Source organism: Pseudophryne corroboree, chromosome 1, assembly GCF_028390025.1.
Source record: "Pseudophryne corroboree isolate aPseCor3 chromosome 1, aPseCor3.hap2, whole genome shotgun sequence".
NCBI classification, from domain to species: domain Eukaryota; kingdom Metazoa; phylum Chordata; class Amphibia; order Anura; family Myobatrachidae; genus Pseudophryne; species Pseudophryne corroboree.
Window position 1 is genome coordinate 978127009 of NC_086444.1, and position 25192 is coordinate 978152200.

General features: G+C 42.1%; 1 protein-coding gene across 4 annotated transcripts in view; it reads right to left on the reverse strand.

Moving 5' to 3' along the window:
- The window catches only part of ARFIP1 (ADP ribosylation factor interacting protein 1), a 310000-nt gene that overhangs the window by 168939 nt on the left and 115869 nt on the right, over positions 1 to 25192 (reverse strand). For 3 of the 4 annotated variants that reach the window (XM_063920538.1, XM_063920535.1, XM_063920536.1), the window contains 3 exons: positions 22121 to 22229; positions 8809 to 8904; positions 6637 to 6752 (listed from right to left, as the gene is read on the reverse strand). In XM_063920538.1, the coding sequence (XP_063776608.1) occupies positions 6637 to 6752; positions 8809 to 8904; positions 22121 to 22226 (318 nt within the window). In that variant the 5' untranslated portion in view covers positions 22227 to 22229. The remainder of the gene's footprint in view (positions 1 to 6636; positions 6753 to 8808; positions 8905 to 22120; positions 22230 to 25192) is intronic. The other variant, XM_063920537.1, reaches the window with a different exon arrangement.

Below are 25192 nucleotides of genomic sequence, written 5' to 3' on the forward strand. Positions count from 1 at the left end.
ACATTGAAAAGGGTTCTTGAGGTGAAAGAAATCAGCAGTAACTGAGCCATCCTCTTCAGTCTCCCTAATTCTACAGGCTGGGTTGCTCAGAAGGTAGTAATTTCATCTTGGCTCTGCCAGGATCCCTTTGTTACTAATTAGATTCGGTGGATGTGTAGTCTGCTCCGCAGGAGAAAAGGACAGGGAACAGCTTGTTACTGTCACTGGGAAGCCTTCCACTGACATACCCTTGCAGACTCAATAAATTGTAACCTGAAGTAATGCCAGCTTTGGTCTTACAGGTTATATTTATCCTGTTATAAAGCAACACGCTAAACTGAGTATCTACAGTGCTAAATGTAATCTGCCTGCAAAGATCATAGTAAACTCGGATATCACACATTCTTTACATTTAACAAGCTAACAAAAGGATCAGGATCTAGGAATTAACATTTTAAACAGTTTCTGACCAAGGTCTTCAAACTAATTATCAGGCCAGCTCGCTCCATGAGACCATCAACAACTGTGTAAATCTGGTGCAGGAGATCACTGTGGTTTTACACTTTTCACAAATTAATTTTTCTTTCTACGCTAAATAGCCTTATCTGAACATTCTAGAAAAATGCTAAAAAAGCAAAAACGCACAAAAAGAAGTTCGCTAAGGAACAGATAAGGGCAAAACATGTCTAGTGCTACTACCAATAAAAAACAGAACATACACATGCTTATATTCCTGTGCTCAGGATATAATAGACTGCATTAGCTCACGTCATGGGTACGGCTGATCGACAGCATGTCACCAAGAAGAAGGGGGACAGCAGTATGTCGTACTGTGCTAGTACTGCATTGTAACTGTGTTGGCTTCAGATGTAAATAACATGATGGTAAAGCCTCACGTTTAAAGTTGTTAAGCCGAGGTGGTGACAGTGCTTTAGTGCACAGTACCTGCCTCCTTCTGCATGGCGACATAGCTCTTATCTCATTGGAAAATAAAAACCTGAAGAAACTAATAAAAACTGGTGTACAAACAGTAAAATGTGTATGCGAGTTATGGTAATATGTAGCTACACGCCTCCAGCAGCTGTTCAGGGTTACTGTAGGATGACTTGTACATGGCAAAGCACACACTTGTTCTCTTCCTCATCATGCCACCTTTCCTTTTACAGTACTGTGGCCATTTTTTTGGTTCCCATCTCAAGTACTAGAACTTTCACTACAAACAAAAAAAACTCTCTATACTAGTACAAAAAATGCCAACTTCAACTGATTTCGCTAGCAGGCCAATTAGGGAGGCGAGATCCCAGGATTTTGGCCCAAAAATGCCGGGAATTGAATCCCAGGATTGGAGCCTCCAATCCCGGGATTCATGGGATTAGGGTGCGCAAGCGCAGTTTTGCCGGGCAGCGCTGAGCACTATAGCACAGCGTTGCCCGCCTGCCAGCAAGGTATTTACAGCAGCCATGGACACACACACTGACCGCGCTGGCAGCATTTTAAATGTAGCGCCGGCCGCCAGCCAGTCAGAGCAGGCAGACCGGCAGTCAATCAGGGAAGCAGCAGCAGCTCCTGACTGGCTGCTGGACTGCCAGTTCTCACTGGCTGGCGGCCAGTGCTACAATTGAAATGCCGCCAGCACGGTCAGTCCATGGTTTCTGCCCGCCTAAGAGTAAGTATTATTTACGTATCGCTACTTACATAAAACCTCCCTCACTGTTCTAGACATCCTCCTCCCTCCCTCTCTGCTTCCGACATCCTCCTTGCTCCTTACATGCTCCCTACACCCACCCTCCCTTCCTGCTCCTTACATCCATTCTTCTATGCTCCTCCCTACATCCACCCTCCCTTGCTGCCCTCCACATACACTCTCCCTGCTCCCTACACTAATCCCTACTGCATTTTTCAATCCCGAATCCCAGGACTGAAAAAAATGGCCCGGGATTGGCCTCCCTAAGGCCAATGTACACAGAGCATTCTAATATAAGGAGATTTCTGGTAGACTTACCATAGATAAATCTTTCTGCGAGTACACTGGATTCCACAGGGAATCGGGGTGTAGAGTTGGATCTTGATCCGAGGCACCAACAGGCTAAAGCTTTGACTGTTCCCAGGATGCATTGCACTGCTTCCTCTATAACCCCGCCTCCAGGTACTGGAGCTCAGTTTCGTTAACCAGTCCAATGCAGTAGCAGGCAAAAGAGATGGCAGATGTTAGTCACATAGAACCACATACTCACGACAGGAGAAGGGACTTGAGGCTAGTGCCATACAAACCCAAAGAAGCTAAGTGCGTCAGGGTGGGCGCCCTGTGGAATCCAGTGTACCTCGCAGAAAGAGATTTAACTATAGTAAGTCTACCATAAATCTCCTTTTCTGCAGCGGGGTACACTGGTATTCCACAGGGAATAACATCGGGAATAACATCGGGGATGTCCTAAAGCAGTTCTTCATGGGAGGGGACACACTGTAGCGGGCACAAGAACCCGTTGTCCAAAGGAAGCATCCTGGGAGGCGGAAGAATCAAAGGCATAGAACCTAATGAACGTGTTCACTGAGGACCACGTAGCCGCCTTACACAATTGTTCTGCGGACGCGCCACGGCGGGCCGCCCAAGAAGGTCCAACAGACCGAGTAGAAGGGTCCTTAATAACAGCTGGAGCTGGGAGCCCAGCCTGCGCATAAGCTTGTGCAATCACCATTCTAATCCATCCGGCTAAGGTTTGCTTATCCGCAGGCCAGCCATGTTTGTGAAAACCAAAAAGTACAAAAAGGGAATCTGACCTCCTAAGGGAGGCAGTCTTTTCCACATAAATACGGAAAGCCCGTACCACATCTAAAGATGGCTCTTTGGAGGACAAACCAGAAGAGATGAAGGCCGGAACCACAATCTCCTTGTTAACGTGAAAAGATGATACCACCTTAGGCAAATAACCTGGGCGAGTTCGAAGAACTGCCCGGTCACGGTGAAAAATCAAAAAGGGTGGACGACAGGACAACGCACCTAAGTCCGACACCCTCCTAGCAGAGGCAATAGACAACATAAAAACTACCTTAAGCGTAAGGTATTCAAGGTCCACAGACTCAAGAGACTCTTGTAGGGCATTTAGAACAGACAGATAGATCCCATGGAGCCACAGGAGGGACATAGGGAGGCTGAAACACCCTGAGTGAAAAAGTGTGAATGTCAGGAAGAAAGCTATTTTTCTCTGAAACCTCACCGACAAGGCAGATATATGGACCTTGAGGGAAGCCAGACGAAGGCTTTCAACATAGTTTGAATGATTGCCTCATAGAATCCTTTTGCTCTCAGGAGTTATGCTTCAAGAGCCACACCATCAAAGCCAGTCTGGCCAGGTCCGGGTAGACACAAGGGCCCTGAACGAGGAGGTCTGGGCGTTGAGGAAGTAGAAGAGGACGCTCTATCGAGCGACACTGCAGGTCTGAGAACCAATGCCGTCTGGGCCACGCTGGAGTGACTAGAAGTAGTATTTCTCCTTCTTGCTGAACTTCCTTATTGCCCTGGGCAGGAGTGACACTGGAGGAAACACGTATGGCAGCCGAAAGTTCCACGGAATTGCCAGTGCGTCCACGAACGCTGCATGAGTATCCCTTGTTCTTGATCCGAAGACCGGAACCTTGTGATTGTGTTGAGACGCCATCAGGTCTACATCTAGTAGGCCCCATTTGTCCACGAGGAGTTGAAAGACTTCCGGATGAAGACTCCACTCTCCGGCGTGAACGTCCTGACGACTGAGGAAATCCGCTTCCCAGCTGAGGACTCGGGGAATGAACACTGCCGATATTGCTGGCAGATGGCATTCCGACCCAACGCAGGATCTTTGATACGTCCAGCATTGCTATGCGGCTTTGAGTGCCACCTTGATAATTTATGTACGCCACCGTGGTGGCGTTGTCTGATTGTACTTGGACAGGCCTATTCTGTACTAGAGGCAGGGCCAGTGTCAATGCATTGAACACTGTCCGCAATTTCAGAATATTTATCAGGAGGAGAGACTCCTCCCTGGTCCACCAACCCTGTAGAGAGTGTTGCTCCAACACCACGCCCCAACCCTGCAGACTGGCATCCGTTGTCAGGAGGACCCAGTTGGAGATCCAGAAGGGACAGCCCCTGCTCAACTATTGGTCCTGTAGCCACCAGCTCAGTGACAGACGAATCTCCGGAGTCAAGGAGATCATTTGAGACCTGATCCGCTGAGGCACGCCACCCCACTTGGAAAGGATTAACCTCTGCAGAGGGTGGGAATGAAATTGAGCATACTATGCCATGTCGAAAGCAGACACCATGAGGTCTAGTACTTGCATCGCCGACTGTATCGACAGTCTTGGGCGAGAGGAAGTATCTGACCCTGTCCTGAAGTTTCAGGACTTTCTCTGGAGACAATCGTTGGCTGTGCGTGTCCAGTAGCGCCCCCAGGTGCACCATGCTCCGAGCAGGGACCAGCGAGGACTTTGTCCAGTTGATGAGTCACCCGTGGGCTTGTAGGAATTGGACCGTCAGCTCCAGATGACTGAGGAGAACCTCTTGGGAGTTCGCCAGGATCAGCAAGTTGTCCAGATACGGCAGGATCCTGATTCTCTGACGACGGAGATGAACCGTCATCACGGCCATTACCTTGCGAAAATCCGAGGGGCCGTGGTTAATCCAAATGGCAGGGCCTGGAATTGATAATGTAGGTTGCCAATAGCAAACCGCAGATACTGCTGATGCGACACGGTAATAGGAATATGCAAGTAAGCATCCTGTATGTCCAGGGATACCATATAGTCTTCGGGTTCCAAAGCCAGCACAATAGAGCGCAGCGTTTTCATACGGAATTTGGACACACTCACAAATTTGTTCAATGATTTGAGGTTGAGTATAGGCCAGAAGGACCCATTTGGCTTCGGAACTAGAAACAGGGTTGAATAGTATCCCCTGCCTTTCTGAGACAGACAGCACTACCACTCCTGTATCCAGGAGGGATTGTACAACCAAGTGTAGAGCTTGCACTTTTAACGGATCCGCAGGGATAGCCTGGCGAGGAGGACATCTCTTGAAAAAGATTGCGTACCCGTGAGAGACAACTTACTGCACCCAGGCGTCCGAAGTGGTCTCTAACCATGCGTGGGCGAACTGTAGAAGTCGGCCTCCCACCCTGGGGTAGGCCCGCCCCGTCATGCAGCAGGCTTGTCTTGTTTGGAAGCAGGCTGACGAGCGGCCCAGGATTGTTTAGATTTAGGTTAAGTGGTTTTGGAAGAACGAGCCTGTCGCGGATACGCCTGACCTTTTGCTTTTCCTGGAGTTTGAAAGGAACGAAAGGTGGTATTCTTAGCTTTTGGAGCAGAAGGATTAGTATTCGGGAGACACGCAGTCTTGGCAGTCTTACCGCTACCCTGATGTGCAGCCACGCAATCCAGGAGAGAGTCACCGGTGTGTGCCTGATGTCCGGTGCGCCTCCGCCAAAAGTACCCAGGAACCAGGCTGCGGGAGTATGCAGCGCTGCTGGGGGAGGTGATGTAGCCGAAGCACAGAATGTCACACTGACATAAACAGTGCTGCGGCCCTTGAAGTCTTCTTAAAAAGCTCTTTTCAGAGCTGCCTAGTACAGCCCCACCTGTTAGATGCCTGCTCTGCAGGCACCAACTTACAAACTGAGCTCCAGTGCCTGGAGGCAGGGTTATAGAGGAGGCGGTGCAATGCATCCTGGGAACAGTCAAAGCTTTAGCCTGTTGGTGCCTCGGATCAAGATCCAACTCTACACCCCAATGTTATTCCCTGTGGAATACCAGTGTACCCCACTGCAGAAATTATTATATTATGCGCATCCCAAGTCTGTTGCTCTTACAATATCATAGAATGGGGTTTTGGTGCGGTTGTTCACTCATAGTGAACAATGGTAGGACAGAAATAAATTAAAATAATGATGGGAAAGTTAATGCAGTGGTTCCCAAACAGGGTGCTGTTTGACTCTTGCAGGGGTGCCACGGATTGGAGGTACAGAACCAAACCAACTTATTTATGGTCCATATGATAGACACAACCAGTGCTGGTGGTTGCCAATCCGAATATACAGAAGCGCAACCCTGTCCACCACAATATAACTTACCCTATGGATGACATAAGCACAATTTACTTCATTTAATTTTTTTTTTTCAGAATTTCTAAATTAGAAACGCTTGGCCTAGAGGTGCCATAAAAAACATACTGATACTCTAGGGCGCCATGATTCAGAGAAGTTTAAGAACAACTGGGCCAATGGAAACTTACTTTCTATTGAAAATGATTTCTATTATGTCACAATATAAAAATGGTATTCAGTGCTCTTTTTTATGTCTTATCATCCCCTCCTCACAGACAATATAACATCTTTGGAATCAGATGACTGCACCTGGTATTCAAAGATTTTATCAGGACACAGCAAATTGCTGCTCAAAGTTTGAGAAACAGAATGGTCTGTAACGGAGATCAGGTCTCTGCAGCAGAACAATGTACAAGTTCCTCTACAACAGCTCTTAGCCAGAGGCAAATCTATAAAAATTCTAAATAGATGTCCCATCAGATTTCTGACTTTTCTACAAATTACAACTGTACACTATTGGGCCAAAGCCACTACAGCAACAAAATATAAACTAGGTTCCAATGAAACATACTGTACGCACCTTGTATGTATTTAAACTCCATCGTCTAACAAGTTCAAATTTTTCAATAGCTGTATTTCTTGGTTCTTCAGAGAGGATAACAGGGCCACTTCTCTGCTGTGCCCGCTGCCCTTCCGCTACAGAATCAAAAGAGAACAAAATTATTTATGGATATACCACAACTAATATCATCAGGCTGCTCCATCACGTTGCAGGAGAGAGTTTCTGGATGGAGAGCATAGTTGACTGTAGTAAATCTCCATTATTAGACACAAAAAAAAAATAACAACCCAGAATACATTGGGGTATATACAACATTTGTAACACAGTCGTCAATAAATCAAAAACAATAAAGTACACATAGGATTAGCATGTTTCTTAAACGCAACTTAGCGCTATTTCGCAAAACAACATCACCCTTAAGGAAGGAGAGCAAAAAGGAAGGACTGCTACAAAAATATTCTAGAAAAACATATGCATCTTACAATGTAACAGATTTATTAACTCACCAATTATGGCTTTCATAGTAGTAACCATAAACCCAAAACTCTGCATACCAATGTTATTTATGTAGAAAACCCTTAAAATCAGAAGTAGCCAACGGATGTAAATTATATTACAGGTTGAGTATCCCATATCCAAATATTCCGAAATACGGAATATTCTGAAACATGGAATTTTTTGAGAAAGATAGTGAAACCTTGTTTTCTGATGGCTCAATGTACACAAAGTTATTAAAAATATTGTATTAAATGACCTTCAGGCTGTGTATATAAGGTGTATATGAAACATAAATGTACTCTGTGCTTAGACTTGGGTCCCATCGCCATGATACAGGTTGAGTATCCCTTATTGAAAATTCAAAATCCCACATTTTTGGTTCCCCTACTGAGATAATGACACATATACATATATATTATATTATAAATCTCTATACTATATCTATATATACACATAAAATATAATATATATGTTATTATCTCAGTAGGGGACCCAAAAATGTGGGATTTTCAATTTTGGATAAGGGATACTCAACCTGTATCTCCTTATGCAAGTATTCCAAAATACGGAAAAATCCGATATCCAAAATACTTCTGGTCCCAAGCATTTTGGATAAGGGATACTCAACCTGTATAACATAGTAATGTATAGAACATTAAAAAATATGACAAATTATAAGCAACAGCATATTCACTACTGTACGATTGTGAAATAAGCTATTACAGGATATGAGTACAGTATTGCTTACAGCTCCTCTGTGACTTATAACTCATTACAACATAAAAATCACATTCAAAAGTACAGTAAGGACTCATAGTTCAAAGGCATATACCCCAATAATTACCATGAACCTAAACTGTATATGATCTCCCCCTACCCATTCATGTATGGTATTGATCAGTGTTTTACAGAGGTTTTACTATTGAGAGATAGAAAATAGCAATAACGGACTCACAGGAGGGGAAAAAATCCCTCTCTGTGAAAATGGAGGGGCTAGAAAACTAAAAGTAATTTGTTATTTAACATCGGTTTATAATTAGCCAAAGTGACCATTTAAATTTTTAAAAGGGATTAAAGAGGTCTACAGATAATCCCAAGTGTGACTGGAAATATAGGGCCAAATGTAAAAGAGTGAGAGTTTCAGAAAGTGAGAGATTTGGTAAGGTTTTTTAAGGGTTTTTTTTTTTTTAAAGTGGCAATCATTTACACTGTAAAACCAGGTTGATCTTGTTGTGTAAATGGTTGCCACTTTAAAAAAAAACCTGCAAAACCTTACCAAATCTCTCACTTTCTGAAACTGTCACTCTATTACATTTGGCCCCCAGTGGCAAAAGCTCTCATATTTATACAGAAGTCATCTCATTCAGACATTATGAATTAGTTAAATGTCAGCGGTAGATTAATAGGAAGAGTTAGCAATGTGATACTCAATACTCAAAACACAATCTCATTCTAGATTAAATAATGCCCCTCCAGTGACTGCACAGAATTCAGGTATAGGGTGATGTTGTTTTACGTTTGCAGAACATAGAACAGCTTGCTTGAGTTAATTGGCATGTGATTACATATCAGCAAGGCAGGGATATAGCACACACAATCATTAATCAGCAATAATCAGGAGGTGTTATAGGAACACGAAGAGGTTAGTGCAGCAGCAGCAGCTCCTAGGGAGTTATCCAGCATTGGCAATACCTGATGGAACAATTAAATCATCTCCTTGTCCAGCCAATCTGCTAGCTGCTGTGCTACTTGGGGAAATTACTGGAGACCTGGGTGTGGAGAGTGAACCTAATAAAAGAGTACACATCACATGGAAATTAGGAGATGAATAAACACATTTATAAAAACATAAATGGAAGCTGTTAGCCCAAGCAGATTATATGCAAAAAAAGACAATGGACCTGATTTAGAGGTAGGCACAGGTAAAATATTGGGTGCAAGTGCTTGATGTTTTATTTATGCACGTGTCCGAGACGCACCGCCGACGGGCACAGATTGGGATCGCACAGAGATACATGCAATTCCAGTAGTCGTTCCTGGACAATAACAGGGGGCTGGCTTGAGTCGGCAGGTGTATCTGGTGTACGCTGGTGTCGAGCACTGCATCAAAAGACACACGTCCTCTGACAGTCTGTTCAACCATATTCCAAAGGTGCGGCTGTTTTCCGCCCGATGGTACGCCTTTGTGCACACCATGACAGATCAGAGCTGCAGGCGGTGAGTGAGTCAATAGATAGCCCATTGACTGTAGCATTAGCAGAATGTTTGACTGTTCTGATGAATCTCCATTTTTTCTGCAATATGCAGATTCTAAGTTCAGAATGTGGCATAATAACAGGAATCCATGGACCCATTCTGTCTCATGTCAATGGTACAGGCTGGCAATGGGGAGCACACATTAAGGCCCCTTAAAACCAACAGAGTCTCATTTAAAGACAACAGACTATCAGAGTATTGTTGTCCTTATGGCCACAGTCTGTTTATCATCTAATAGCTACTTCCAGCCATGTCACAGCCCATACATCATCTCAAGGTGGTTCCATAAACAGGACAATGATTTCACTTTACTCCAATGGCCTTCACAGTCACCAGATATCACTCCAACAGAGCACCTTTGTGATGTAGTATAATGGGAGATTCGCAGCATGAATGTGCAGTTTACAATCAGAGGTGAAGAAATGAGGCTGTTCTTGGCGCAAAGTGAGGGCCCTGCCTAGTACTAGAAACTATTAATAAATAATTACTAAATCTTTACATATAAACTTTTTTAATGTTTAGCCTCACATATTAAGTGTACGGTGCCTAGATTAGTTGCAGGATACATTAGGGGGGGGGGGGGGGTATCCTATTACCTGTGGTAATGTACTGCACAAAAAAGTCCTTTTTTGAGAGAATTTGGTGGCAGGCAAAACCAAATCCCCGAAAAGCACAGACATCGGTGCTAATAGTATAGTCCAGTTGATGGTAACTAGCTGTGGTAATTTACTGTGGCTAATAGGATAGGAGGCTAATAGGATATTGGCCTTACTAGTATAGAATACATATAATATCAGACACTTTTCAGTGGTGTATGAAAAGGCCAAATAAAGGAGGGTTTCACCTCCAAGCCATCATATATGACCCACTAGTACTGCTAACCTTTCCATTAACCTAAAACCTAAATCACTTGATTACTTCCAGTTTGAAAGACCATTTAACTGCTTGTAGATGATAGAGAGGGTGTCATACGGGAGCGCGGCAGTCGAGATGTCGGTGGTCACATGACCGACACCGGCATCCCAACAAGTAGAAGGGGATAGGGGAATTAATTTATCCGCCTGGGGTGGTGGCCAGGGCTAAGATAGTGGGCGTTGCGGCTAAGACTCGGGGTGTGGCGACTATGGCTAACACCACCCCCTCCCCCAACTAGTGCTGAAACCTAACCTCCACCGGGCCCAGGTTCTAACCCTAACAGTCACCCCAGAACCTTTGGGACGTCGGCATTCTGGCATCGGTCATATAATCGCCGGCATCCCTACCACTGATAGAGATGCCGTGTTGTTTCACTTTAAGCCACATAGGCACTGGGCTTGGTGTAGTGAAGATAACTGTGTAATATCGTGCATACATTTCTTACTGCAAACAATGTTATAAATTGGGCAGAATCTCTGTATGATACCCAAATGAGGGCATAAGCCAATAGGTAGGTGTCTAATTCTTTTCTCTAAGGAGCGATCGCAAATCAGGGATGCAAGTAAGGATATATAATCCATAGCACCATTAATATGCACAAAATACACACATTAAGGAGTTGTGACATATTTAAGAAAGATTTAATGGGATGGTCAGAGAGAACAGTAAGGAGGGATGTATTGAATATAATGGGGGTGGAGGAGAAAAACAGTCGGCAAGGGTAAATCAAGGAAAGCACATCTACTGTAAGTAAGGAATTAGATTCTCCACCTGGTGGCATGTAAAGATCAGCTCGTTGGCAACAAGCTGATCCTCGATCAGATTCTACATTATTTTTATTTAACCTTAGAAAAGTAAATTTTAACATGCTGAAACGCGCACTAAAGGACATTGATTGACAGTCTTGACCAAGGAAACGCAGTGGATGTGATCCATTTAGATTTTGCAAAAGCGTTCCATACAGTGCCTCACAGGTGGCTGATTATCAAATTAAACGAACTTGGCTTAGGAAAAACTATTTGCTCTTGGGTAAATAATTGGCTGGATAACAGAGAACAGCGAGTGGTGGTTAATGGGATGTTCTCCAACTGGGCATCAGTATTCAGTAGAATAGCGCAAGGATCTGTACTCGGGCCACTACTGTTCAACAAATTTTTTAATGACCTAGGAATAGGTCTGGAAAGCACAGTGTCAATTTTTGCAGATGATACTAGACTGTGTAAGGTAATGAATTCAGAAATGAATGTTGAATCTCTACAGAACGACTTATTTAAACCTGAATTTTGGGCATCTAAAAGGAGAATGAGGTTTAATATAGAAAAATGTAAAGTTATGCACTTTGGGATTAAAAATAAACATACAACCTATACATTAAATGAGGAAAATCTAGGGGTAACGGTAGTTGAAAAAGATTTGGGTGTGCTCATTGATAATAGGCTTAGTAGCAGCACCCAATGTCAAAGTGTACCAAAGAAGGTAACTAAGGCGTTAGCACGCATAAAACGGGGATGAGAGTATAATCCTGCCACTGAATAAATCATTGGCACGGCCGCCTCTGTAATAGTGTGTGTACAGTTCTGGGCACCACTTATAAAAAAAAGATATCTTGGAACTTGAAAGAGTTCAGAGGCGAGCTAAAAAATTGGTTAAGGGTTTAGAGGCACTGAATTACAAGGAAAGTCTTACTAGGATGAACATGTTTACACTAGAAAAGAGGTGTCTAAGAGGAGACATTATTAATATCTTCAAATATATAAAGGGACATTACATGGAGCTATCGGGCGATTTGTTTATTGAGAGAACTCTACACAGGACACGTGGTCACCCTCTGAGGCTAGAGGAGAAACATTTTGGACCCAATGAAGGAAAGGGTTCTTCGTAGTAAGGGCCGTAAGGATTTGGAACTCTCTGCCATAGAGAAGGTAGTAATGGTGGACTCTGTAAATAGGTTTAAAAATGGTTTAGATAAATTTCTAACTGAAAAAGATATCCAAGGATACAGCATTTAAAATAAATATATTTTAGGAATAGCACAAATTATAGTTGTTAATTACACTTAAGACATTACTTCAGTTGGGTCATTATAGTTAACTTTAGCTAAATACAGAATAATGTAAAAATTATAATACAGGTTAAACTCGATGGGCAATTTGTCTTTTTTCAACCATCAACTATATGCTTGCATTACTTTGTAAGCGGATGACGTCTTTATATCTGGAAAACACCTGCAACGCCCTCACAGTTTTGCTGAGGTATAGGTGGTTTTGGCACTGAATCACCCACTACCATGAGCACTATGTAAGTTTATATTTGCTGCTGATACTTTAGACACTTAAAACAAAGGTCCACATTTGGAATAAAACTACTTCTAAGTGTTTCTTGATAGTTAATTTAATTAAAATCATTGTACAACTAGCATTATTTGGTCTATAACATGTCATAGTAAACTGCATATATATTTCTATATATCTTCTCACACATTGGTTCTTGCAGGTATGGCCACTGGCCAACTGGGCTGTATCCACTGGGCAGTAGATAGGTGTGGTGGTCACAACCCTTTTTAAACTTGTTTGGTCAGCAAACATCACAGCATAGACTGAGTGGCTCCCCAGCATATTTCACACAGTAGGACTAGGATATTACTTACTACTATGCTTCACAGATAGCTCAACATTAGATCTGGGATGCTCAAGGGATCAAAGGTCGCAATTTATTGTAGATCATTCTAGCAGAGTCTCTGCAGAGGGGCTGTGCTCCTCTTCTCAGACATACCCATTAAGACTTGCATATAAGTACTCTAGAGTGATGGAGCTGAAGCAGGACACTCTACTATGGGGTTCACTACGGTATGCCGGCGGTCGGGCTCCCGGCGACCAGCATACCGGCGCCGGGAGCCCGACCGCCGGCTAACCGACAGTGTGGCGCGCGCAAATGAGCCCCTTGCGGGCTCGCTGCGCTCGCCACACTACGGGCACAGTGGCGCTCCACGCTGTTTTATTCTCCCTCCAGGGGGGTCGTGGACCCCCACGAGGGAGAATAAGTGTCGGTATGCCGGCTGTCGGGATCCCGGCGCCGGTATACTGTGCGCCGGGATCCCGTGAGTCGGCATACTGAAGACCACCCCTACTATGTAATATCAAGTTCACTGAGGTATTCACTTTAGAAGGGGTCTCTATGAAAGTAAAATAGGGGATTACTGCTGAGGGATAGTGTCTGATGGTTCACATATAAATAATCGGATAGCTTAAGTTAATGACGCTCCAGACAATGAATGTTTTGAGTATACAAATAGGAAATGTAATATTGAATTTGAACATATTTGATCCCAATGGCTAAACATTCAATATGTGATGGAAAAAAAGACACAGTTACAGAATAACACTGAAATGCAGTTTAATCTTTGTAATCTTTATATTAGATAGACAGACAGACATATGCTTTATGTGCGGAGTACTTACATTTCTGCTGTATGAATTTAAAAAATAAATATAATTGGAAGGTGTTCTGACAGTGAGCCAGTACAGTGTGGAAATCCCCCAACACAATATATCCCATGACAACTAGCAACACATTAAGGGGGTTTTCCCAAAACATACAATATCCAATAAAAATCCATGGTGACATGACAACAGAATATTATTTTCAGCATGCACAGGATAACAATTCACCAGTTAATAACAATGATTGTGTAGCTCATCAAATATGTATACTACCAAAAAATAACTAGGCCCAGAATTGAATTCATGTGTAAAAACCACATCATGAATTCTATGTAACATGATCATTTCCTTAATGCTAGGCAGCGATCAGAAATAACATTGCTTCATAAAGTACAGGTTGAGTATCCCTTATCCAAAATGCTTGGGACCAGAGGTATTTTGGATATCGGATTTTTCCGTATTTTGGAATAATTGCATACCATAATGAGATATCATGGCGATGGGACCTAAATATAAGCACACAATTAATTTATGTTTCATATACACCTTATATACACAGTCTGAAGGTCATTTAATACAATATTTTTAATAACTGTGTGTATTAAACAAAGTTTGTGTACATTGAGCCATCAGAAAACAAAAGTTTCACTATCTCACTCTCGCTCAAAAAAGTCCGTATTTCGGAATATTCCGTATTTCGGATATTTGGATATGGGATACTCAACCTGTATTACTAAATTTCTGATTAGTTGCTTTGCAGTGTTTACATAAAGTAGCGAATGTTCCTGTCCTGCGTAAGCACAGAGCTAAATGTCACACTTGCCAGGCAACCACAAGCTGATCAAAATATCTGAATACAATTTTCTTAATGTTCAGCGAAACATAGGGCAAAGGTCATGATTCAATGGGACCTTTTGAAGCAATAATAAAGATGGCATATTGTTAATAGAAACCAACAGGGCATACAAACTGGATGTGCACTAACTCTATACATACTAGTTGTGACACTGTAATTTCTATAGCATGACTCAAGCTGGGCATTTGTCTTTGGTTGGATTTAGCGCAGCATGTGATCACTAAAACAAATCTAATATTTACTTTTATGTTTGTGTGTCGTTCAAGAGCTTACAAGTACGTAGTAAGAAATCAGCACACAGCAAATGTGTTTCATAGAATATGTACAGAACTAAGCAATGACGTCAGTCCTTAATCACGCTGAACTTTATATAAACCACAAAGTGACTGCTTCCAACAGTATGCATGTGATTTGGCTAAAAATTCAATAGCAATACCTTAGAATTTCAGCCACTGACACCTCAGAGCAACTAAGACTGCACATTTTCACTTGCACCCCATGGAGAAGTGCAGGAAGATGTGCATTATTGGAATGCTGCGCATGGGGACTGATGCTATTCCGCTTTCACACAGATACGCAATGTTTTGAGAACTGCGCATGCATTAGAGATGCAGTGCGCACTGTGCCTCGATACAGCTGCAATGTTAGTCGCAGTGTGCGGTAAGCCAGAGCATGACTGACATGAGGCAGGCATTTGGTGGCGGAGAAAGGGAATGTTGCCTCCATTTTGTTGGAGTGCGTAGCCAGTGTATGTATCTTCCAACGCAGCTTAACTGACCTCTGCAGGTAGGGTTACTCAGATGTTTGATGTTCCGTCTTTGGAACGCTGTCAGCGGATCACAAGACGTCTCCTGCCAAATTTGCATATTTTTGGTAAGACACTGCTGCGTTGATATTTATGTCCACCTCAAAATTAGGACCACAGCTAAAATTCAATTACTACCAAATGTTTCAGTTCAAGGAATTTCTAGATACACAACTAGGTCTATGCAGGAAATCCTTACCAGGTACAAATACAGGTAAATAAATGTAAACTACACTAAAGCTGGGTAAACACTAGGATAATATTTTAAACGATATCGCTCCTGTTCACCCATTTCAGTAATATCGTTTGTAATATCATCCAGTGTGTACACACTATATTATTAACGAGACGCTAACAATATTGTTTTTATCTGTGCATGCAGGTCAATTTTGGCTATGTCGGCCAAAACTGCATGTTAAGTCCTGCATCCGGGTGATGTCACTGAACGATATCATTAGCAATATTGTTCAGTGTGTACACAATATATCGGCCGCCCGGGAGGGTAGGGAAAACACTAGCGAAATCGCTCATAGAGCGTATCGCCTAGTGTGTACCCGGCTTAACAGTAAAAAGTTTCTGAACATCCCAAATTTTCATGTTTTTATTGAAATTTAAGTTCCAGTATTTTAGTGTATAACCTGGATTGAAACAAAGCCAGTCAGTACACTGTATAAGTCACTGGTACGGCCTCATCTAAAATACGGTCTTCAATTCTGGAGGCCATATCTTCAGAAGGATATTAATACATTAGAGACTGTACAAAGAAGATCAACTAAAATGGTGCATGGTCTACATCACAAAACATACCCAGAAAGACTAAAGGATCTTAACATGTACAGTTTGGAGCAGAGAAGGGAAAGGGGGAACATGAAAGAAACTTTCAAATATATTAAGGGTTTTAAGAAGGTACAGGAGGAAGACATTTTTCAAAGGAAGCAAAGTATTAGAATATGAGGACATGCACTGAAATTGGAGGGAAGTGGGTCAAGGGAAAACATGAGGAAAAACTACTTCACAGAAAGGGTAGTGGATAAGTGGAACAGACTCCCATTAGATGTAGTAAAGGCTATAGGGGGTACACACGGAGTGATTTATGCTTCATTTCTAAGCAATACGACTAGACTGCTTAGAAAAGAAGCATACATCGCTCCGTGTGTATTCCCCATAGCAACAGCAATGCGCGGCCCAGCAGGGTGGGGGCTGATGTGTGCTGAGCAGTCTGTGATAGATCGCTCAGCACACATCTCTACGTGTATACCCCTTTAAGGGATCGGTATGTGTGACCGATGGATAGGATGCCGGCGAACACAACACCGATGAAGGGCATCCCTTTGGTCGCAATCCCAATAGGGGAGAGGTAAATATTCTAACCCCCCACCCCACCCCTCTAACCCTAATCCTCCCTTACCGCAGCCTAACCCTAACCTTCCCCTTGCCAGAGTTCTTTAAAAAAATACATAAAAAAGGCCTTTTTAAGGAAACAAGTAGTGGGATGAAAAATTAGGTATCCGTTCACATGGTCGACCATGTTATGGTCGACAGTCATTAGGTCGACCACTATTGGTCGACACTGACATGGTCGACATGAGATTTGTAACTTATTTTTCTATTGGGGAACTTTTCCATACTTTACGATCTACGTGGACTACGGTTGGAACGGTAATCTGTGCCGAGCGAAGCGGTAGCGGAGAAAAGGCACCATATGCCCGAAGCATGGCGAGCGAAGCGAGCCATGCGAGGGGACGCGGTGCACTAATTGGGGTTCCCAGTCACTTTACGCAAAAAACGCCACCCAAAAAAGTAAAAAAACGCATGTCGACCTTTTCATGTGTCGACCATGTGTCCATGTCGACCAATAGTGGTCGACCTAATGACTGTCGACCATAACATGGTCGACCATTCATACCGGAACCGAAAAATTACAGCTGTTTTGCAGCAACTGAAAGGGAGGCTTTAAGACATCCTGGGCCCAAAAGCACTGCCAGTTGTTTAAAGAAGACTGGAAGAATGCTTGGTTCATCACACAGAGTTTTTGTACATAGTCAAGTAGGAAGAAAAAAGTCCCCCAGTGTGTGGGGTTTATCTAGCATATTTAAAAGCTGCCTCTTCCTGGTGTGTTTAAGTCCAAAATTTAAAAAGGCCATGTTCTGTTATTAAAAGCATTGCCCTTTTGAATTTTAGGCTTAAACACACATGGGAGCAACAGTTAAATGAATGTCCATGACACCTGCTGTCGAACGGAGATGGTCTGGGGCTCTTTTGCTGGATCCCAAGTGGGTGACTTACAGAGAGTAGCTGGCACCCTAAACCAACAGAGCCAAAAAAGGATTTGGCAACATCATGCAATGCCCTCTAATCTATGCCTAGCTGGTCAAGGATTTATACTACAGCATGATAATGACCCAAACATACCTCCAGGCTATAACAAAACTGTAGACTTCAAATCACAGAATGGCAAGAACAGTCTCCTCACTAAACCCCTTCAAGCTGGTTCGGGATGAACTGGAAAGAAGGGTTAAAGCAAAGTGACCTATAGTATTGGTTATTCTAGCACCTTGCACCTAATCAGTGAGGGCATATTTGAATTTTGAAGGGCAAAATTTTGAAAGTGATGTATCTACAGTAGCTGTAAGTGCAACACATTTTTGGGAACTTCTGCAACAGTGTTGGGAAGAAAGCCACAAACAGTATTTGATTTCCCTGCATTAATAGAGCCACAAGTGTGTTCAGCAGTTACAGCTGCAAAGATTGGCTACTTTGACAAGTCAAAAATGTAAATAACATTTTGTTGAACAAAATTATTCTATGATTATATTTTGAATGCTTTAATTACAGAATAGAGACATTAAATTGCGTATATTTCAATAAAACCTTGAAAAGTTTGGTTTTCTAAAACTTTTGACCAGTAATTTATAGCGTATTCGGAAATAATACAGGTTTCCTTTTAGGAACCATAAAACATCCATAAAACCATGGAACCATAAAACATCATTACAGGAATACTGAAAAAATATAAAATAAAAATAAAAAGAATGTGTTTCTGCAACTACATTAGAAAATAACTTCATCAGTTTTCAGATGAAAGATATGAACAGCTTCAAATTGCTTCTTCTGGAATATCAAAAGCACGTGAGTAGAATCACAGTGAAGCGTCTTTACATAACATGACTAAAATGTGGCAGAAAAAGAGAAACACACTTTTGACTTTGCCAGATCAGTGGCACAAATAAAAGTTAAGGTGCATACACACGGTGAGAAACTATGCCCGATTCTCACTATGCGACAGGGACTAGGTCGGTATCGCAAGCATATAATGACTGCGCTTGCGATACTGGCTTTGTCTGATCTTGGCTAAGTGTCAATTTTGACTATCTTTTACACAAGATAGTCAAAATTGACTTGCCTGCACAGTCTATCTAGACATGCGATATCGACCCAGCGAGACTGCGCATCGGCATCGCATCGGGATCGTAAGGTGACTTTCACCTTGCGATCTGCACTAACTTTCTTTGCGATTTTGACTATATAGTCAAAATCGCAAAGAAATACCTCACCGTGTGTACACAGCATTAGAAAACATCAGACATATATTCCTAAATGGGCATGATGTGGCTTTTACACAACAATTATGGGTGCCTACAATCACATACAGGTGATTATCCATTATCCAAAATGCTTGGGACCAGAGGTATTTTGGATATCGGATTTTTCCGTATTTTGGAATAATTGCATACCATAATGAGATATCATGGTGATGGGACCTAAATCTAAGCACAGAATGCATTTATGTTTCATATACACCTTATACCAGTCATGTCCAAACTGCGGCCCTCCAGCTGTTGAGAAACTACACATCCCAGCATGCCCTGACACTGCTTTAGCATTGTCTGACAGCAAAACTGTGTCAGGGCATGATGGGATATGTAGTTTCACAACAGCTGGGGGGCCGCAGTTTGGACATGCCTGCCTTATACACATAGCCTGAAGGTCATTTTAGCCAATATTTTTTATAAACCTTTGTACATTAAACAAAGTGTGTGTACATTCACACAATTCATTTATGTTTCATATACACCTTATACACACAGACTGAAGGTAATTTAATACAATATTTTTAATAACTTTGTGTATTAAACAAAGTTTGTGTACATTGAGTCATCAAAAAACAAAGGTTTCACTATCTCACTCTCACTCAAAAAAGTCCGTATTTCGGAATATTTGGATATGGAATACTCAACCTGTACTGTGATAGTCATTACATTAACCACCCTGTTACATATTTAAAAAAAAACATGTTGTGTATATACTGGAATAAGCTTTTGGGAAATTATATAATGGATAACTAAGCACAGTGTATTGTCCTCTTTGTGCTCAGATTATTATTGCCTGATTTACAAGTATGATGCAAAGCCCTTATTCCAGCATACAAGATGGACTGATAAGCCTTCCTCTTGTCACTATGGCAGAAAATGCTATGGCTGTGGAGACTGTTACTAGGGTGAGTCTCAAATAGAGACAAACTGTTTCAGGAAAGGTAAAGAGCACTCTTGTGGAAGAAAGCAGAAAAACATGTCAGCCACAATTATCTTCATGCCTGTAACCTACTAAAAGCCACAATAATAAAGTTGTTTTTTTTCCAGGCTGGAAACATAGAAGGAACATAACATAATTGATTAACTCAACCATCTAACCTAAGGTCATTGAGAATGGAAGAGTTTAATTTCACTATTTATATATCATAAAATTCACTATATTGTCTCAATACATACATATACAGTATATTATAATTTTACACAAATTGTAATAGAGCAATCATTCAATAAGTGCCGTTTTTCTTGTGGATTGTAGTAGTAATGACAGTGATGTACAACAATGGCCACAAAAATGCAGTAATGCTCCACAAATCCCGCATGAGAACAGCAGTTCACTAAACCCAACAGAAAACATATCTGATCTGCAGCACAGTATTTCACCTTAAGCAAATTAAGGCAAGTCTGATTTACAGGATACTGAAGCTGATCCTTAGGTCAGTGCAATTCAAGTCCACAACTAAAAAAAAAAAAGGACCCAGTGCAATGACATTAAACATCAGACACCTAAATCTATGTGACGCAGGGACAGGAGGAGGGATTAGTATACGGATTTGCTGGCTGTCCAGCAGTGCTACCCAATTTAAAATGTTTATCCAAAAGCTATAGTAATCCTGTAAAGTACAGCAATCTTTCATATTCACGGTTTTATGTTGTACTGTAACTTAGATAAAATAGGCATTTAAAGTGGCCTCCCAATTCTTTGTGAAAACAATAACATCCAAGTCAAACGAAAATCAGGAAAAGCATGAACATGACCAGGTTTCTCAGGCGGAGGCTACAGCATCCGAAGGAATCAAAGTGGTCATCTGCTTAGACACTAAGGGGGAATTCAATTGTTTTCACCGGCAGCCGTCACTGCTGGGCGCCCAATGGTGAAATTCAATTGTTGTTCCTTTCGGGCGTGAACAGCTGCTGGCGCAGTCATTTCTGTTCGCTGCCTCCTGAGACTGTGAGCAGAACCATGTGAAAAGTAACCCATTTGGGCGGCAAAATGGCACTTTACGCGTCACACCTAGAACTTGTCGTCAGGTTTAGCAGTTTTACGCCGCTAAATAAGGCACTGCAGGCGCGATCAGTATGTAAAGCAAAAACAACTGAATAGCATCCCCTGATCGCCCATCACTTTAGATGGAAGGTTTGGCGTGCATAAACAATCGAACCGCCCTCTAAAAACTAACTACAGTTAAAACAAAATCCTGGAGGTGCAGCATAATTATATACAAGTAAAAGTATGTATTACTAGGTACAATCTAGTAAGAACATATTTCATGTTGCATTTGTTTTCAAAGACATGCTGCTGCAGGCATAAGCTAAAATAAAGTCTGATAAAGCCAACACCAGTACACCAGCGTATACAAAAGATACAGCATTCATGAATATTAAATAAAGCCACTCACGCTAGTATTAAACTTAATGTAAACCTAGGACAGATCAAGTTAAAGCAGGACTTTAAATAGGGATGAATGACCCTATGAAGAACATGCAGATTATACACTAGTGTTCACAGGGAACACACAATGGGGGTCATTCAGACCTGATCACCCGCTAGCTATTTTTTGCTGCGCTGCGATCAAATAGTCGCCGCCTATAGGGGAGTGTATTTTAGCTTTGCAAGTGTGCGATCGCATGTGCAGCCGAGCACTACAAAAAAGTTTAGTGCAGTTTCTGAGTAGCTCAGAACTTACTCAGCTGCTGCGATCACTTCAGCCTGCAAACACTTGTACATGCCTGCGTTTTTCCTACCACTCCCAGAAAACGGTCAGTTGACACCCAGAAACGCCTTCTTCCTGTCAATCACCTTGCGATCGGCTGTGTGAATGGATTCTTCGTACAATCCATCGCCCAGCAACGATCCGCTTTGTAGCCATACGACTCGCCGGTGCATACGCTTGCGCAGTTCTGACCTGATCGCAGCGCAGTGTAAAATCCTAGCATGCGATCAGGGCTGAATGACCCCCAATATACCATAGGCTGAAAGCACAATTTCTTGTAAGAATCTTTTGTGCTGTGTTCCCTGTGTACTTGTCCCTAGTGCAGCTCATACTGTATATACACCAAATCTCAGTTGGGAGTTGAATTATACAGTACTAGTACCTATATGACTGATACAATATATACAAATAGCACAACAAATTCTTACCCTGAAATGGTCCTGCTTCTACGATTCCTTCTTTGCTGCCATCAAAACCATGTGAGGTGATGTGAGTTTCTGAAAGGCCAAGTCCAGCGGGTACTGACCGCTTCATGTCCTACAAAACAGGAAGAAAGAATGTCCAGACCACTTGTATAGTTTAACACACACCACAGCAATATGCTAGAATGTAACCAGGGCTTGTCTAGAGCATTCTATATGTGATATCACCATATCCTATTGTTAGATCAGACTTATTCAAATAATTAATTTTCTATACTATGCTTTTAAGCAATATAATATACTCAGCAAATCAGGCACACATTGTATGGATAACAGACACAAACCCAATGAATAGAATCAAAATCTTACACAAACAGGGCAAAAGTACAGTCTTAAGCCTTTATAGTACTGTACTATAGGGTTAATTATTTGATTTCAACATACAGATGTGTTCTGCCAGGTACCCTACAACTCTGCTAACATCAGGTTTCTTTCTTTTTTAGAAAATGCATATTATTTGCAATGCAATGCGACTAGGATGCGCAAGGGGACTGTGCTGATTAATTTGATATTAAACACCTATGTGTGATTGAATCTGGTGGCTGCTACGTTGTAGCACTTTGTATGCAGATTCAGAGACTCAGTTGCACACAGATATACAAGTGTCATACTGTACTGTATATCAAATTAATCTGATCTGTCTCCTCATGCGTCCTAGACACATTTAAAAAAAAAAAAAAAAGATGCCCAACATTAAAAGTCTCACGCGACCTAGCATGATGAGAGATTGTTTGGGCATCTAAGAGGGTAGTACTGTATATGGAGCCTAATTCTGAGTTGATCGCAGCAGCAAATGTGTTAGCAGTTGGGAAAAACCATGTGCACTGCAGGGGGGGGCAGATATAACATGTGCAGAGAGAGTTAGATTTGGGTGGGGTGTGTTCAAACTGAAATCTAAATTGCAGTGTAAAATAAAGCAGCCAGTATTTACCCTGCACAGAAACAAAATAACCCACCCAAATCTAACTCTCTCTGCACATGTTATATCTGCCCCCCCTGCAGTGCACATGGTTTTGCCCAATTGCTAACAAACTAGCTGCTGCGATCAACTGAGAATTACACCCTTAAGTGCCCTACACACTTAAAGATTATCTGTCCAATCTTTCTGATTGGAACAAAAATGTGGCAATGTATGGGAGCAAATGACAATTGACCATTTGCTCTCAAACACTGGACAACAGACAAAAATGGACTTTCAAACAAATTGGTTAAGTTTGTTTCGTTAAAACAATTGATCTTAACAACCATTTCTGTCCATTTTCTGGATTTTGGGAGCAAATGGTTGATTGTCATTTGCTCCCAAACATTGCCAGATTTTCTTTCCAATCAGACAGATTGGACAGATAATCTTTAAGTGTGTAGGGCCCTTTAGTCATACCTCCCAACATGACCCTCTCCAGGAGGGACAGAATGCTCTGCTTCTGGACTTTTCTCTTAATTTATGATTGCCATCACCTGTGTTGAAACACCTTTCTTGTCCATTAACCTGTTCAAAACAGGTGCCGGCAATCATAAATTAAACGGAAAGTCCAGAAGCAGAGCAATCTGTCCCTCCTGGAGAGGGTCATGTTGGGAGGTATGCCTTAGTCATGCTTGCCTACCTGACCCTCTCCATGAGGGAGAAAATGCTCTGTTCCTGGAGTTTCCTGGTAATGTATGATTGCCATCACCTGTGGTGAGCTAGGTAATTGATAAGAAAGGTGTTTCACCACAGGTGATGGCAATCATACATTACCAGGAAAGTCCTGGAACAGAGCATTTTCTCCCTCATGGAGAGGGTCAGGTAGGCAAGTATGGCCTTAGTGTTATCAGGAGACAGTGAGCTAAATACCAATAGACTGATCACTGTAACTAAAGGATTATGGGTCAATATTAGACAAAGGGTTTTAGAAACTGATGGTATATTTTCAGATATGGTGCGGGCAGCATCTTAGTGGCTGCTGCAGGAGCTCAGCACTGCCCGGCATAAACAGAAAAATACCTCGCAAACACTGATCCCAAAATACCGGGATTCAAATCCCACTGATTTTAGCCACTGATTTTAGGTCCAAATCCTGCTGATTTTAGGCCAAAATCCCAGGATCGGCCACCCTATGCAGCAGCAAACCTTGCTGATCATGAAAATGCACTTCAGACAATCATTATTATTATTTATTTATTTTTAAAAGCAAGAATGTGCAATACATATCAATAGTAAAATACAAAGAGAAACATGCAATTATGTTTTGAATCAGGTACACAATGGGACCAAACATGGTAGTATAGAAATGTAGCACATACTGAAAACACACAGTGGTGACACCTACTCAGACAGACAAATGGAGGAGCCTGAATTTCCCTTCATAAACAGATATTTTGGTAAGGTTAGTTGTCATTAAATAGTTGTATTAGTTAACTGGCAAACTGATGCAATTATGTTTAATGTTCCTTTAATAACACTTTCCAACAATAAGCTAATTCATTTCAGAGTAGCAGTCAATCTAAAGAAAAGCACTGATCTTCGTAATCCAATTTGAACCCAATCGGACGAGTCCATTTCACTCTAATACACCCCGTTTGCTAACAGCGGGCGTATCTTCAAGTAAAGCGGTCTTTAATATCAGTCTTATTCAGAGAGTCATAAACTACACTAACACCGGTACTGCAAATACCCACAAATTCCCCGCCCACCTCCAGCTATTACAGGCAGGCGTTTCATCTAGAACCGCGTCCTCTCCAAATAAATTCCTGTAAACCGTGTGCTTGTGATTATTCCTCTCAACCCTTGTTAACGTCTCAGCTGCACTTTAATTAGTAAGCACAATTCCCTCTTGGCCATATTACAGAACTGGTAGTGCACCCTGTAACTGCCCTGGAAGGGGTTTGGCTGGCATGGCCACCTTTCTTCTAGCTCAGGGGTTCTCAAACTCGGTCCTCAGGACCCCACACAGTGCATGTTTTGCAGGTAACCCAGCAGGTGCACAGGTGTATTAATTACTCACTGACACATTTTAAAAGGTCCACAGGTGGAGCTAATTA